The sequence below is a fragment of the Molothrus ater genome, chromosome 1 (genome assembly GCF_012460135.2).
Source record: "Molothrus ater isolate BHLD 08-10-18 breed brown headed cowbird chromosome 1, BPBGC_Mater_1.1, whole genome shotgun sequence".
NCBI classification, from domain to species: Eukaryota; Metazoa; Chordata; class Aves; order Passeriformes; family Icteridae; genus Molothrus; species Molothrus ater.
In genome coordinates this window covers 119,069,713-119,084,591 of record NC_050478.2, presented here as the reverse complement: position 1 = coordinate 119,084,591, position 14,879 = coordinate 119,069,713, and the positions used below count along the sequence as shown (strand labels likewise).

General features: G+C 39.0%; 1 protein-coding gene across 3 annotated transcripts in view; it reads right to left on the bottom strand.

Annotated features, from left to right (window-relative positions):
• Positions 1 to 14,629, bottom strand: part of PREX2 (phosphatidylinositol-3,4,5-trisphosphate dependent Rac exchange factor 2) — a 171,691-nt gene extending 157,062 nt beyond the window's left edge. For 2 of the 3 annotated variants that reach the window (XM_036400614.2, XM_054514457.1), the window contains exons 1-2: positions 14,537 to 14,629; positions 14,248 to 14,451 (exon numbers count right to left, since the gene is read on the bottom strand). In XM_036400614.2, the coding sequence (XP_036256507.1) occupies positions 14,248 to 14,388 (141 nt within the window). In that variant the 5' untranslated portion in view covers positions 14,389 to 14,451; positions 14,537 to 14,629. Of the gene's footprint in view, positions 1 to 14,247; positions 14,495 to 14,536 lie in introns of those variants that run through there. The other variant, XM_036400606.2, reaches the window with a different exon arrangement.
• Positions 14,630 to 14,879: the final 250 nt, after the last annotated feature.

The window sequence follows — 14,879 nt, the reverse complement described above, 5'->3', positions numbered from 1 at the left end:
TTAAAATGCTTCATTTTTCTCTTAAAACCTGAGAAGTGGAATTTGGTTGCATGTGGAAAATCTGCAGTTCATGTACATTTTTCATTAACCACAAAAAAAAAATACCTCAAATCTTTCACTGTACAAAACTTGATACTGCAATAAGGATATTTAATATGCTAATATTTGTTTCCCATCTGTAGTGCACAGTAAGGCTACAGCTGCCCTATTGACATTGAATGTTGCACCTATCTCAAGTCCAGTTATCTACCAATAACCATTCATCATCTCCTGCAAGACAAAACCAAGTAAATAAATTTGCAGAAATGGAAGAGTAAAGGGTCAGCAACAAGAATTGCTCTGATATACTGGTAAATTCCTTTTCAAAGTCTGTGGCATAACTGTAGTAAATGCTTTATTTGTTACCACTAGTCAGAATACGAGAAACATTTACTCTTATTAAAAATTAATGAAAAGGTTTTTTTTTTTTAATTTCAATTTTTTAATAAGAAGTGAAATTAAAAGTTTTAGAAATAAATAGGAAAAAGTCAAAATAGGAAAGTCAAAGCATTGTATTATCCCAGAGTTGTTTGGTGGCTGGAAAACAACAGGAAAAGGACTGGAATAGCCATTACAGCCTTTACTGCCATGGTACATTAAGAAAGACAACAGCATACAAAGAACAAACATTTTAGACACAAAATAACATTTTGCCAAAGCCCTGTTTTACATCTAACAGTTCTTGCAGTCAAAAGCCAAATTGCCCTTGGCAAGTAAATACGGGGAATTTTTCATTACAAAGATATGCAATATGCAAATGTATAATAGCTGTCATGGTGGTAATTTTTTTTTTTTTTTTTTTTTTTTACTGTAATAAGAATATCTCATTTGGTCCAAACACCAAGATTTTTTTATTAGCAAAATCTGCAAGTGCAAAAATTGTTACTTTCTGTGCTGGATGCTGCTGTAATAGAGATGAAAACTCATTAATCCAGTGTATTTCCAGTACACATTTCTCAGAGGATGCCCAAATAAACTTCAGTTGGTCCTTCATTTTTTTATCCTTCATGATACAGCAACTTCCAGCATCACTTGCTCACAAATACTGCATAGTAATCTACATAAAAACTGTTTAAATATCAGGACAACAGAGTATTTTATGCAATACAGCATTGATAACCATTTTAAAGTGGCATTTGTATACCAAATAAATTTGACAGAGAAACAAGAGAATCTTTGTTAACCAATTCACCAGAAAATTTTGACTCAGACTCAAAGCGTGTGAAGGAATCAAAAATATTTCTCAGTGAAGAAGTACCCTGCAAATTAATTTGGAAAATCTATGTTTTACTGGATTGTATGTGTTGAAAAGTGCATTACTATATTCAAACTTAATGAGATTGAGTTTTAACTAGTCAACTTAATTACTTAAAAATTTATAGTATAACAGATGATAAACTACTCTAACAATAAAGCCCAATTTTACTTTCTAAAAAAATTTTTTTTAACTTGAAAGAAGTTGGTCGTCTGAATGAAATTATGAAGTAATTCTACCAGTAGTACAGCTCCTCTTCAAATTTATCTTCATGTATTCCATTTAAAATAATCTTTAATCATAGCTGATGGTCATCTCCCACAACTCGTGGGAATGTTCTATAACACAAATATGTGAAATTTAAAGACATGCAATCTCTTTGGAACTTAAAGGCTGAAAATGCCTAAAAAGATTTTCACAGTATTTTTGGAGGGCCAGTCAGAGTCTGTGTCTTTCCCTACCTATGTAAAACCAGAGTTTATATTGTAGCAGTATCAGCATAATTTACCTTCACATGAAAATATCATCAGAGTATTTGCCAAGATGCTGATTTACCAGCCTTCCCCAATTTTGTGCTGGCAGAGCAGACTAAAAACAAAGCATGTTTCCCTTTTGTAGTTCAAATCCTTCCTATTGTGAAAAGCTTCCAAGTCTACTAAATTTATATTCTGCTCTGCTTGTCTTTTGAGGGTATCAGTCAGTCCCAAGCTTTATTTCATCACCTATCTAAAACTATTCTAAACACAGCATAATATATCTGAGTGTTTATAAAGAGGCAACTTGAAGCATTCCCTGCTGTCAATTTGCTACTTCTAAGCGCAAATACTGAGATGTAATTGAGACGGATAGAACGGACCGTAAATTGCCTTAAAACATTTAAGAGGGAAACACTGTTTCAAGAGAGATGACAGCATCTTCATAGAGTAATGACAATCAGTTCTCTGTGTAGCCCCAGTGAGAATGAAGATCTTCCTTGGTAAGGGTCGAAGACCACTTCAATATCTGCAGAAAACAGGAAACTTTCCTTCCCATTGTTTCTGTCCAGTCTGACAATTGTAACAGTTCAGTACAACTAAACATGGGAAAAAGTCCCTTTATTTCCTGGGAGGACAACCTTGTAGCATATGGGAAGAAATTAACACACTCATACGGAATATAACTGCCAACTTCCAGGCATTATTCTTAATAAACAGGATCTCATGCAGTGTCAAAGAGATAAATGAACCCTTAAGTAAATAAAAAGTTACTGCTATCAGCTCTTCACTCTTCTGCACCTGCCCACATAAAGAATCCTTACAGGTACATTACAAGATATTTAAATGTGGTCTACAACCAATTAATTTAGTAATTTCTATTCATTATTTTCAGTATTATTATTAATGGTGTTTATGTGTTATTCTGTGTAACTGAACTACAAGACCAACATCTTAATAGAAAATGAACCTTTCCACTTAGAGAAAACAACAGATACAATCCTTCTACTTAATATGTCACCACTGTAACTCTAGGCCACAGAAAGATCTCAGCTCTGCCAAAGATATTTCTAAGATTATGGAAGTAATTTACAATTTAGCACTTTTGAAATGTTCAATCAGTCACACCCTTCCAAAAACCTGGGGGTCCCTTTTACTGATAAAAGGGATCAACTAAAGACAGCTCACATACTGCTCTTGCCAATAAAAAAACTTTCAATTATCTCTTGATAATTATTGAAATTTCATATTTTATCATAAAAGCAAATTAGCACACAATAACCAAATTCAAAGATAATGGTATTTTCACAGCTCAAGCTGACTGTATTTGAAGATGTCTCGTGCAGCTCCCCACTCACAGCAAACATCCAATAACATAGTTAACTTCTGGGACCATGAGCAGCATCTAATTTGACACTGCAAAAGCCAGTGATGCCTGCCTTATTCACACACATACTACAGTATGAGGAAATCACATCACAAACTTGCCATGTTTCAAAGGGGATTTTTGTGCAAGTTTTCATTTTTAGAACTAATTTCAGTAACCCTTTCTCTTCCTTCTCAACCTTACTAGTGTATTTTTCCTTTATATTTTCTCCTTCCAATTTCCAGAGCACAGAAATGTAATCTCATAACTCTTACTGTTCCTATTTATTCCTGGTTCGCTACTTAATCCTTCACTGAGATCTCTTTCTAGATCTTTTCCCATTCACACAGCAAAACAGAATTGTAAGAAAAAGCAAATGGGAGCTGCAAGTCATAGGTCAAGAACCTTGCCCAATCTCTAAAAATACCACTTTTGAAATTCAAAGGTAAGTAAAGAGGTAAAAAAAGGGCCTAAGTAAGGTGCTAATTACACATTGCAGAAGGATGAACAGAATTCTAACACCTTTCAGTCAAGGAAGATGTTATAATGACAAGTATGACTTTTCTTGTCATAATTCAGTACCTCATAATTCAGTACCTCAAACATCTATCACACACATTTGGGGATGTTAGTTTTTGCCCTCTGAAAACCGCAAACACTTAGAACGAAATTAGGCAGAAGATCAAGGATACTGACACCAGGAGAATTCATCACAAAGGAATTTGAAAGATGATGGAAAGTATGAAAGGGGTTTCATAAAAAGAATAAATAGATTTCCAATAAGAAAAATAGTGATGTAAGTACTTAGCACATTTTTGAGACAGGATATTTAAAATGCACAAAAGGAATTCTTTTATGGGATGCACATTTGGAAGTTACAGATGCCAAAAAAATACACAAATAGAAAAATAAAGTAATCAAACTCAGAAATTACTTAGTTTGCAACAAGGTACTACATCTACACTCTTCAGAGTGGACAGCCCCCAGTCATGAAGCACAGACTCCATAAGTAATCCTACTACTTACTATTACCAAAAAAATACCAAAAAAACCTACTGTGTGGTATAGTTTAGTAATGGTATTCCTCAGTTTAGTGCTTCCACTGAAACCACACATCACTGATTCACTCAGCCCCCGATCCCCCTCTCCCCTTGTGGTGGGCTGGAGAAGAAAATTTGAGGCACAAAAGGTAAAGAACACAGGTTGAGATAAGAACAATGTACTGGAAACAGCAATGAGATAAGAAAATTAACAGTAACAGGAACATCACTAATGGCAGAGGGCACAAGAAAGAGGTGAACAATTCAGACGGAAACAGTAGTACCTGACCATCATCTCCACCAGGCTACCCTGACCAGAATGGATCCCTTTATCCCCAAGAGATTCCCTTTTCCCCTCTCCCACTGATGATTTGAGAGGGCACAGAATAACCTCCATGTCCTAGCCATGCCCCCTCCTGTCTGCTGCAAAAATTAACCCTGTCCTGGCCAGAATCAGGGCAGCAGGCTAGACCTTTTCTTAAATCTGTCACAGCAATTCACGGGTTCCTTCCAGCCCATCTCATTTTAGGTCATTATCATATTCTGCAAGTTCATTTTTAAGTAGTATTTTACCATACCTTTTATGAACAAAAACCAACAGACACTAGAAGGAAGGAAGCAGCTCTCATTATAAATGTAGGCTGGTCATTTTTACAAAGGCGTTCTTTGAATCGGGACTTATTTATTGCCTTCCTGCTTCCTATGGCTTCTGCAAAATAGTTCTCCCTCCCAGACAACAAAATGATAAATACCAACTATTCAGCCACAAACATTTTACAAGTGACACAACACTAACTCTACAGGTGTGTGCCACTTTTTTTCCCCTCTACATGGTCAGGCTGTGGTATCTTTTTAAGGAAAGTGGTGCTTGTGCCCTGCAGAGCTTCAGGTGCTGCCACGTCTGTTTAAGTCTCAAATGCCTCTGTGACTCTTAGAGCAAAGACCACACTCACACTACACAGTCAGAGGATATTGTCATTCAAAAAGCATTCAATTGTATGCTATTTCTTCTAGGAATACAGATACCTTACCCAAAGACTATAAGGATATGGAGTAACTTAGCACATACTAAGAAATAAAATGAAGCGTTTTTCCAGCCTTGTTGCACAAATTCGTAGCATCCCAGACATCAATCACTCTGTCACAATATATTTGATTTAGACATAAAGAGACTGGGATTGTTAAGTCAACACGTAGGAACACATTCATCCCTCACTCTAGGAATGACTCCTTTTAAACAGCCTTAGAAAATTAAAAATTTACTTCAGAGATCAAATTATGAAATACGGTTTTAATGTAAATTCACCATCATATTAATTGATACTGGTCACTTGTTCTAGTTATTATAATAGGCAAAAATACATATAGAAGGTAAACATGCCGTATAATAAATTTTAAAAACATGTAATATATTTAAAATTCAGACACAAGTATCAACAGCCACAGAGAAATGTCATTTTGAAGTGAGAATTCATATAAAACTTCCCTAGGAATGTCAAGGATTAGATATTTAGTCTGCTTCACTCATCAAGATATTATCAATTTGTTAAGGGGCCTGCATCATACAAATTACACTGAAATAAACAAAGTCACCTTACTGCAATGTATTACTGTTTTTTCCAGTACTCACTTCCGTTCTATCTGTTTCTCCTACACATTCCCTTCATGTTCTTCAGCTTTGAACTCGAAAGCTCATGCCAGATGACTCGGCAGCCAGACTGCCAAAAGCACAATGGACAATCTGGAGGTCTCATGGGGTCTAAAATAAGTGTCAACCAACCCCTAATTTCTCAGTTCTGTCCCTACAATGGGATAAACTCATTTGTGAGCAGCCTATGATACAATCCCAGGAGCAATCAAGCTTGCACAAAATGGAGCTGGCTTTGAACAGTTGTCCTTGCAGCTTCTCAGACATTTTAAGTAGACAACCATTCTTTTAGCATCAATTATATATGAAGGGAAAGAGTTGCTTCGCTGTCAGAGTGGTGAACTGGGAATCAAGACATCAGATTACATTTCTGGTTCTGGCACAAACTTCCACAGGGAGCCAAAAATCAAGATCTAAGTTTGCCATTCGTAGAGCTACACAGGTTTGATTTATTAATGAAAGCAATGCACTAAGACATCTCTGAATAGAAAAATAGTACAAAAGAGCCAGATAATCTGTTTTCTGAGCAAAAATTATACAGTTGAAATTTTTTTTAGAAACCCAAAACTATGTACCTGAGTTTTCTCTTAAATTTTGAATAATTGCTTGCTGAACAGTACAGCCTGGCTATCTGCACTGCATTTGCACTGCAAATAAAGGAAATAGAGATGCAACCCTGAAAATTCTGTTCTCCTGAAACTGGCTGAAACTTCAAGGCAGTCAGCCTTTTTTCTGTCATAGCAGTAAATTGCAAAGTGATGACTCATGGAGGTTGGAAAGGAGGTCATCTAGCCCAATTGCTTGAACAGAGCAGTGTCAACTAGAACAGGTAGTCCAATCTTGCCTAGATGACCTTTAAGGAAAAATTTAAAAAAGCCTCTGAGCAACTTATACCATTTTTTGACCAGTTTTATTGTAAGCAATATTTTTTCCCTTCACACCACGTTGGAGTTCCTATCTTCCATGGCCTCCCCTTCTTCCACTGTGCACTTCTGAAAGGAATGTGGCTGCATCTTGCCCACATCTAGCCATCAGGGAAGTTGGGGACAACAATAAAAATTCCACCTAACCTTCTCAAGGCCAAAGACCCCTTGCTCCCTCAGGCTCTTTGCAGCAATATGGTCCTGGCCCCTCCTCACCTTGCTGGTCAGCACCAGACTTGTGTCAGTAGGTAAAACAATTTCCTCAATTAGGGAGCCAAAAATTTGACTCTCAGAAGCCTCACAGATGTAGAGCAGAGGGTAAAGAGTCACCTCCCTTCACCAACACCCTCGCTAGAACAGTCCCAGGATGCTGATTCTTTTCTGCACTGAAAGGGTACAATGCTGATTCCTATTCCAGTTCTTGCTCAGAAGTACTCCCAGAGTAACCTCTGTAAAGCTGCTTTCTAGCCCCCAGCCTGTACAGGTGAACAGGTCATTCCATCCCAGGAACAGGACTCTGCCACTAAAACACTATCACTAAATCTGGTGCTCACCCAGCACCAGATTCAGACACGTCTTGAACACCTCCAGGAGTGGTGACTCCACTTTGCTATCTCCATTCTTTCCTGCCTCCTGAGTAGCCAATCCCACACCAACTCACATGTTCACCAAAGACAGAGACAACCCTGCTCAATCCCAAACAAAAAACTGAATCAATATACACATAGTTGAGTCCTAAAGCAAAAACAGTTAGATAAAATTTCTGAAAAAGATTATGCATGAGTATGTGAGTACAAGAAGTTCTTCAAGACACTCGTATAAAAAGGTAAAGTCTTAAATAAAATTCACTACCTTGCTCAAGCCTGTATTTCATTCATGGGAAATCCAATTCCTTTCCAAACAGGGACATATACTTTACTTAGAGATACACAGTTATAGCCTTCTGCAGATTAGCAAATCATTCCAACCAGTATCTTAGGTCAACTACAGCCAGCTTGGATTTATTTTGGCCAAAGGACAGCTCCTTTCAGTTTCCCATGTAAAGAACTTTTCAATTTCTCACATGTTGTAATACATGTGAGAAATTGAAAAGTTACAATGACTTTAACTTTGTCTAATTGACAAAATTGCTCTTCATGCTAATCTTACCAAATAAATACAAACCAACCTAGGGATGCCTGGTTTTTAAGCTTGGTGTTCATAAAATGGTGACAAAATTACTACAAAAGGGGGTTTAAAAATATATCTCCATAAATATTGGAAATTGTTGTCATTATATTGCAAAGGTTTCACATTGTCATCTCCTTAGTGCAAGAGTTTCATACCTCCTTGACGTTTCTCACAGGCAGCTCCTCCAGGCACTGACTCCTCCTTGTCCTCACAGCAGCCAGCTGACTCCAGTTCCCCTCAGCCATCCAATCCACTCCTTTATAACACTCTCCTGATTGGCTACAGCTGTGGCTTGTTAAAGTCAGGCCTGCTCCTAATCTTTAGTAATTAACCCAGCTGCAACTCTTTAGGGGCTAAGATTACTTTCCATTCTACCTTTATTTCCTTATATTCTATCCCCCTACGTGAAATCACTGCAAACAGCATACTATTCAACAGCATTAGGCTGCATGGAAGAACTTAAACCTGGGTGTTTTGATGGATGGTCCCCCTCAAGTAGCCTCTTCTAAATTAGCAACTCACACTATAAATTTGTGAAATACATGTGCCAGGAGAGTTAGGACTGAGCTGTAAGGCAGAGCAAAGAAATAAGTGGAACACTGCAAGTATTATTTATAAATACAGATAAATCATGAAGTTGTACAACATTTCTAAGCATATTATAGGCTTCAAAAGATTAAGTCTTAATCTACAATAAGTCTTAAGAACAGATAAGTTTCTTAAATGCTATGGAACAATGATTTCTCCTTTCAGTATTCTAAACTTTTCACTGAACAGCTCAACAAACCACCTTTCTTCCCAAAGAAGAGTTTTTCACAATATAATCTAAGTGCATCTGAGAGCAGTAAGAGGAAATACATTGAAAAGTATGAAACATTTGTCATTGTCTAGCATAAATCCCTCCAATTCCAAACAAGATAAGATACATACTCAAAAATTCTTCAGAAAAAAAACTCTGCTTTTTGCCATTGTCCTCCATTGCATGAATTCTGCGCTCACCTAGTAAAGACACTCACATGAAAAAAAATCTTTCTTGCTAATCCACTCCATACAGCAGAGTGTTCCACCTTGGGGCAGGTGTTACAAAGAAATAAACAGCTTTTAAGCAGTTACCCTTACTCTGATAGGGACCACAGGTGGTGCCATGGATACAGACAAGCAAAGTCAAATAAAAATAGAATGCCACACTCACATTTTTTGTTAACACTTCAGCAAGTTAAAAACAGAAATTGGAAGTGAATGGAAAAGATATTGACTTTCTATGGTAATTGTGTTTGCACTTCCTTTTGACTTTTTATGATGAAGTAGCCATAGAATGTTGTTTTTCTTTTCCTGAAGAGAAAGGAAATCACATAACCTTATCAAAAAATGCAGCCAGCTAAAACCCTTCCCTTCCATTCATTTAAATCCCTTTTATAAAATATAAATGCAATTATGAAAAGCACTATGAAGCCACTAATCATCACTGTAATTGAGATATACATATAACATATTCAGTGAGTGGGACCAGATGATCCTTATGGGATCCTTCCAATTTAAGGTATTCTGTGATATATACACACATGCACACAAAAACAACACACACAGACACACTGTTTTTGTATCAAACCACAGCCATAAAATATCACTTCTAAGTTGTTCTTTTTTGTGGAAAGCCCAACACCTAACTTTATTATATAGTATAACTATTTGAGTATCTTTCATCCAGGACATAAATCCTCTATTGCCAGCCAGGGTTAGTAACACTGAATTTAACTATAAAGGTTACCTGAAGTCTCAATTACTGTAATGACTTCTCCAAATAATTAGTCTGCTCAAAAGTCAGAGAAATATTGAGCCAAGAGACAGGGAATGTTCAGCAGGGGAACACAGAAGCCGAGGAGTCACACAGACATTGAAAAGGCTGCACAACAAACCTTATAAACAATATCTCTTTATATCAATTGAAAAGCAAGGATTCAGCTTCCCTTAACAGGGCACATTTAAAGAAAACTAACCATTTTTTCACTTTAGTGCAAGCAGAAGATAGTACAGTAGGTTGTAATAAAATCAAACTGATACTTGGGAGTTAACTGGCAGAAACATATATATATTCACTGAGAGATTCTGTAAACCATACTGTACTCCACATAATAAACTAGCTTTGTTTTTTTGCCCCAGCTGCTTCAAGACCTAACTAGCCACCCCAGCTGAGGCCGTGGGGAAGGCTTTCAGGAGTGCCAACATCTGCTTCTATTCCCATCAACGTCAAATTTGTCAGAACACAAAACTGTGCCAGAGAAACAATTGCTGCCATAGGAAATTAAACTCTACTCCATGGATATCCCCTGAAGTACCAAGTGTAGCAGATCAATTACATTTCCAATTTCTATTTCAAAATAAAGTTTCTTTCCAAAAAATATACATGTACATTTTAAATGTGTATATGCATATATGTACATGCATCCTAAAATTCTTTATGGCCTGGTTTACCTTAGTGGCCAGTCAATTAGTGTAAATCACAAACATAAAAACTAAGCCTTCTATCAAGTAATAAGGTGACAAATTAAACTAGCCACTTTTTAGCAACTCCTTACTATTAAATATTTTTTAATGTCTCATCAACTTCTGCCCACAGTTTTACTGGTCTCTTTACTACTGCTTTGTTGAGGATTTAAGTGTGTACCCTGATTACACAGTAAATGAAACCCCTCATGAAAACATTCTGCAAATGACAAAAAAACCCAACTATTTTTTTAAAACTCTCATTAAAAATCATATGTTCCCCAGCATAAAATCACAGACCAAGGAATCTCAGAAAAGTTTATGCAGTTTTGCTCCAGTTAGCTAGTCATAGAATAGAATCGTTAATGTTGGAAAAGAACTCCAAGATCACCAGGTTCAACCAGTAACCCAGCCACTGCCATGTTCTCCACTAAACCATGTCCCCAGGTGCCACATCTGAATGTTTTTTGAGCATCTCCAGGGATGGCGATTCCACCACTTCCCTGGGCAGCCTATTCCAATGCCTGAACACCCATCCAGTGAATCAGTTTTTCCTAATACCCAATCCACACCTCCCCTAGCATTGCCTGGGGCCATTTCCTCTTGTCCTGGCACTTGTCAGCTGGGGAAAAAAGACTGATTCTTACCTCACTACAGCTTCCTTTCAGGTACTCGTAAAGAGTAATAAAGCTTTCCCTCAGTCTCCTTTTCTCCAGACTAATTGTGCTTAAAGGACAACATAGGAAATTTTCCTTATGTTTACACAGATCACAGTAAATACAGACATTTGCCATAAAAAATGAAGGAGATAAGGTACATATTGATAATGTCAAAACTTTTTTTTAAAGCATCTTTACCATAAGTACTCAAGGTAATTATTAATTATTCAGTCACACAGTTGGATGACATGTAATTATTTTAGACAGTGCAAATATCCACCAAGTGTTACTTTTTGTCCTTCCAGAACATGCATTTTGATAAGAAAGAAAGATTTTCCTCTCTTCTTGCAAGTAAACCTTCTCTTTCATTGGAAAGCAAAGATTTTGCCACAGGAAAGTGGCACGATCACCAGCAAGAACATCCAAAAGCAGAAAAAGTCCAATTGCTAATTTAGCCAATAAAGTATCAATTGTTCATAACAGAAACTTAATATTGTAGCTTAATAAAAATAAAAACCTCTGTCTACAGATATAGTTTTAAAAGGTCTTTTAGTGTCTTAAGTAAATTCTTCCATCACTTGTTACTTTTAAGAAATGCTAGAAGGGACAAAAACTCTGGTATTGCAATGACACTCTAAATGTTACAATGAAACATCTGAAGGAAAAGTATATTTATTCATAATTTCCTGTGCATGCCTCCTCCTTCCAACATTGCTACAACTACTGGGTGACTTAAGTTTATCCACCTCACATATGTTTACAGATCCCACTGCAATTGGCCCAAAATTCTTATTGCTCTGTATCACTGAAATCTCAATACTACTACAGTTTATTACTGGAAGATTCAGGAGACACAAAAGAATAATATTAATACAACCAGACCTTTTCAGTGAGATTTGTTTTGTGATGAGTGCAGATGTAAAACAATATAATGTATTTACACAGCATAAAGCCAAAAAAGAAGAGGTGAATGAATTCACATGGGAATGACTACTCAGCTACTTCTGTCTAATAAAGTTACATGTATATCAAATCTTCTGCTTTGCACCTTACAGTGTTACAGAATTTTGAAAGAACATACAAGCCAAGCTACTTCTCACTACCCTGATAAGCGGAGGATGAGCAATCACAGAGTAGGAGGGAAAAAAGACTTTAAATAACCAACCAGAAATCTGTTCTGAGCAATAGTCCTTCATTACAACATAAACAAAAGAACCTAAATAAATCTAGCATATAGTAGGTATGTTTCCAGTGTAGGGAAACCAGCAAAGCATTTCCCAGGTTGACACAGACCAGCAAGTCACTTCCTCCTTATAACCTCTTCATTCTCCAGCCATGCACAGGGTGTTTTTCATTTATCTAAGTGAATACCCTATTTCCTATTAACTACAGCGAAAACTGCAGATACTCAGAGCAAACTCTCAGAGAAACTATAACTGGCTTCAGCATCTCAGTCATAAAGGAAAGGTGGTTTCCACCTCAATGAGCTCCACTGACGACACTGAGATGACCTGGAAGTCCAACTGTTAACTTTGGCTGGAACATAAACCACTCACTCAGTGATGGTTTTGATGGCTTACATAAAATCAATGTCATGGTCTCCATACTGGCCCTAGTCCAGTGGCCCTCACAATTCCACCAGCTGATCTCAACAGCAGTCCTAGCAGGTAGACCAAAGAAAAACTCAGAGGTTGCTTCCTCAAATAAAACTGTGGTACAATTAGAACATGTGACATTTCTCTGTGAAGGACTTACATCTCTGAACAGTCACTTGAACCGTGTCCACAACTGTTAATGAATCTGAAAAGTTGATGTAGAACCAAGTATTTAACACCAACCCTTCTCCCTTTCTCCATATGATTTATTTAGATCATCTTGATCCAAACTGCAAAAAGACTTATTACTGAATTCAGTGTCTGGATAGAACTTGAAACACAGATTCTGATCCTTGGGAGAATTCGAGCACTTACTGCTTGAATTAAAATATCTTATGTCTAAAACCTTAGAATTCAATATTAAAGATATTACAAACTCTTCAAATTTGCTGAAATTCAAGACTCTGGCAAACCCAAATTTGTGGGTTAAGGTAAAATATGGAAGAACATCGCCCTAGAATAGTTTTTTTTAAAGCAGGTAAAACCTGACCACTAAATAGAAGCAAGTAAAATAATCACACAAGCTCTTTTTCAAACATACATCCTAAACTTAAAAAAAAAAACAAACCACCCCAACACATTGGACCGTTTACCATTTTTCATGGTGCTGCTGAGGATAAACATATGGAGAAAATAAGCTACTCTGTAGATCTTATTTCACTCCAATGTCTGTGCTTTTATTCTCCCTGTCACAGCCAACTTAAGAATTTCCTCTTTCATGGTAATAAGCAGAAAGTCCACAATTCTCAAGGCAGCAAGGCAGGAAGTTTGCAGTTGGAAGGATTTCCCCTCTTCAATGGGACAGGAGGGGAGAAATGTATGATGGGGCTACTGTGAATACTTTTGCAATCTGAAGCAGCTGATTTGAACATATTTATCATATCAGAGCCCTAAAGTGATGCTACCAAGATCAGGCACGAATGAAACACTGGCCACATCTGTTCTGCAATAATTTGTCCCTTTGGCTTTTTGAGTGAGAACTCCTGCCTTTCTAACTAGGGTATTACCAGCCACCAACAATCCCATCAAATGTAGAAGGAAGCTCAAACTGTCACAACAGAGCTCAGCAGAACGCACTACCTTCCCAGCTGACCCCCTATCACAAGACGGGAGTGAATGCCACATGTGGCTTTAATGCCAAGCAGCTGCTGCACACCAGCACCCCCTCTGTCCTGCTCCCTCCCCCTGCACCGCTGGGTTTCCAAGACTGTCGCAAGTAGTGGAATACCCTACGGCATCCTAAAATGAACACAAGCCCCGGAAGCCCGTTAGGTTTGGGGGAGCCCAAACCCATCGCGCCCATCCGCTTCCACTCGCGGAGACGCGAGAGCATCAGTGCCAAAGCGCGGCCGGGGGACGGGGGGGGCGAGGCGGGGAGGGAGGAACGCACGACCCCTCTTCGGCTATCTCAAAACCTGTTACTCTCCCTCCCCTTTAGGCAAAAGCTGGGGTGCAGCCCTTTCCCTGCCGGCAGTCCCGGCTGGGGCGCTCCCCTGCCCCGCGCAGCGGCCGCGGGCCCCGGCGCCGCCGCTCACCGACACCAGGAACTCCAGCGTGCCCACGTAGTCCCGCTCCGTCTTCAGCAGCTCGTTGAGGACGCACACGCGTAAGCGAAGCTGCTTCTCCAAGTCCTTCCCGCTCTCCCCCTTGCCTTCCCCCTTGCTTTCTTCTGTCATGGTGCGGCGAGGAGGATCGGTGCTCCCAGCCCGGCGCCTTCCCCCGAGCGCCCCGGCGCTGCGCTGCGGACAAGGACAACAAAGACCCCGCCAAGTTACACCGCGGGGCCGGCTCCGGCCGCTCCCCAGCCGCGCAGCCCCCGCTCACCCCGCTCCGCCGCCGCCCGAGGTCCGCAGGCGACGAGCCACCCCCGAGCGCGCTCCTTTCCCGTCAGGAAGGGGACACAGCCCGGAGGAAACGAGCGGTCACTGGTTCCCAGCTCGCCCTGCTAGCTCAGAGGTTGGAAAGCCTCCGCAGCAGCAGAGACTTGGACATTAATCAAAAGCTTTGTATCCATGTGACTCCAACCCCTTCCCCCCCTTCGCTAAATCTCAGGAAAAAGGAAAGGAAACAACTTCAGGGAGGATTGCGTGCCAGCTGCCTGTTTCACACACAAGCTGCGATCTCCAGTTTGAGGCTAATTGGAGTCCTCCAACAACAGAGTAAAAGA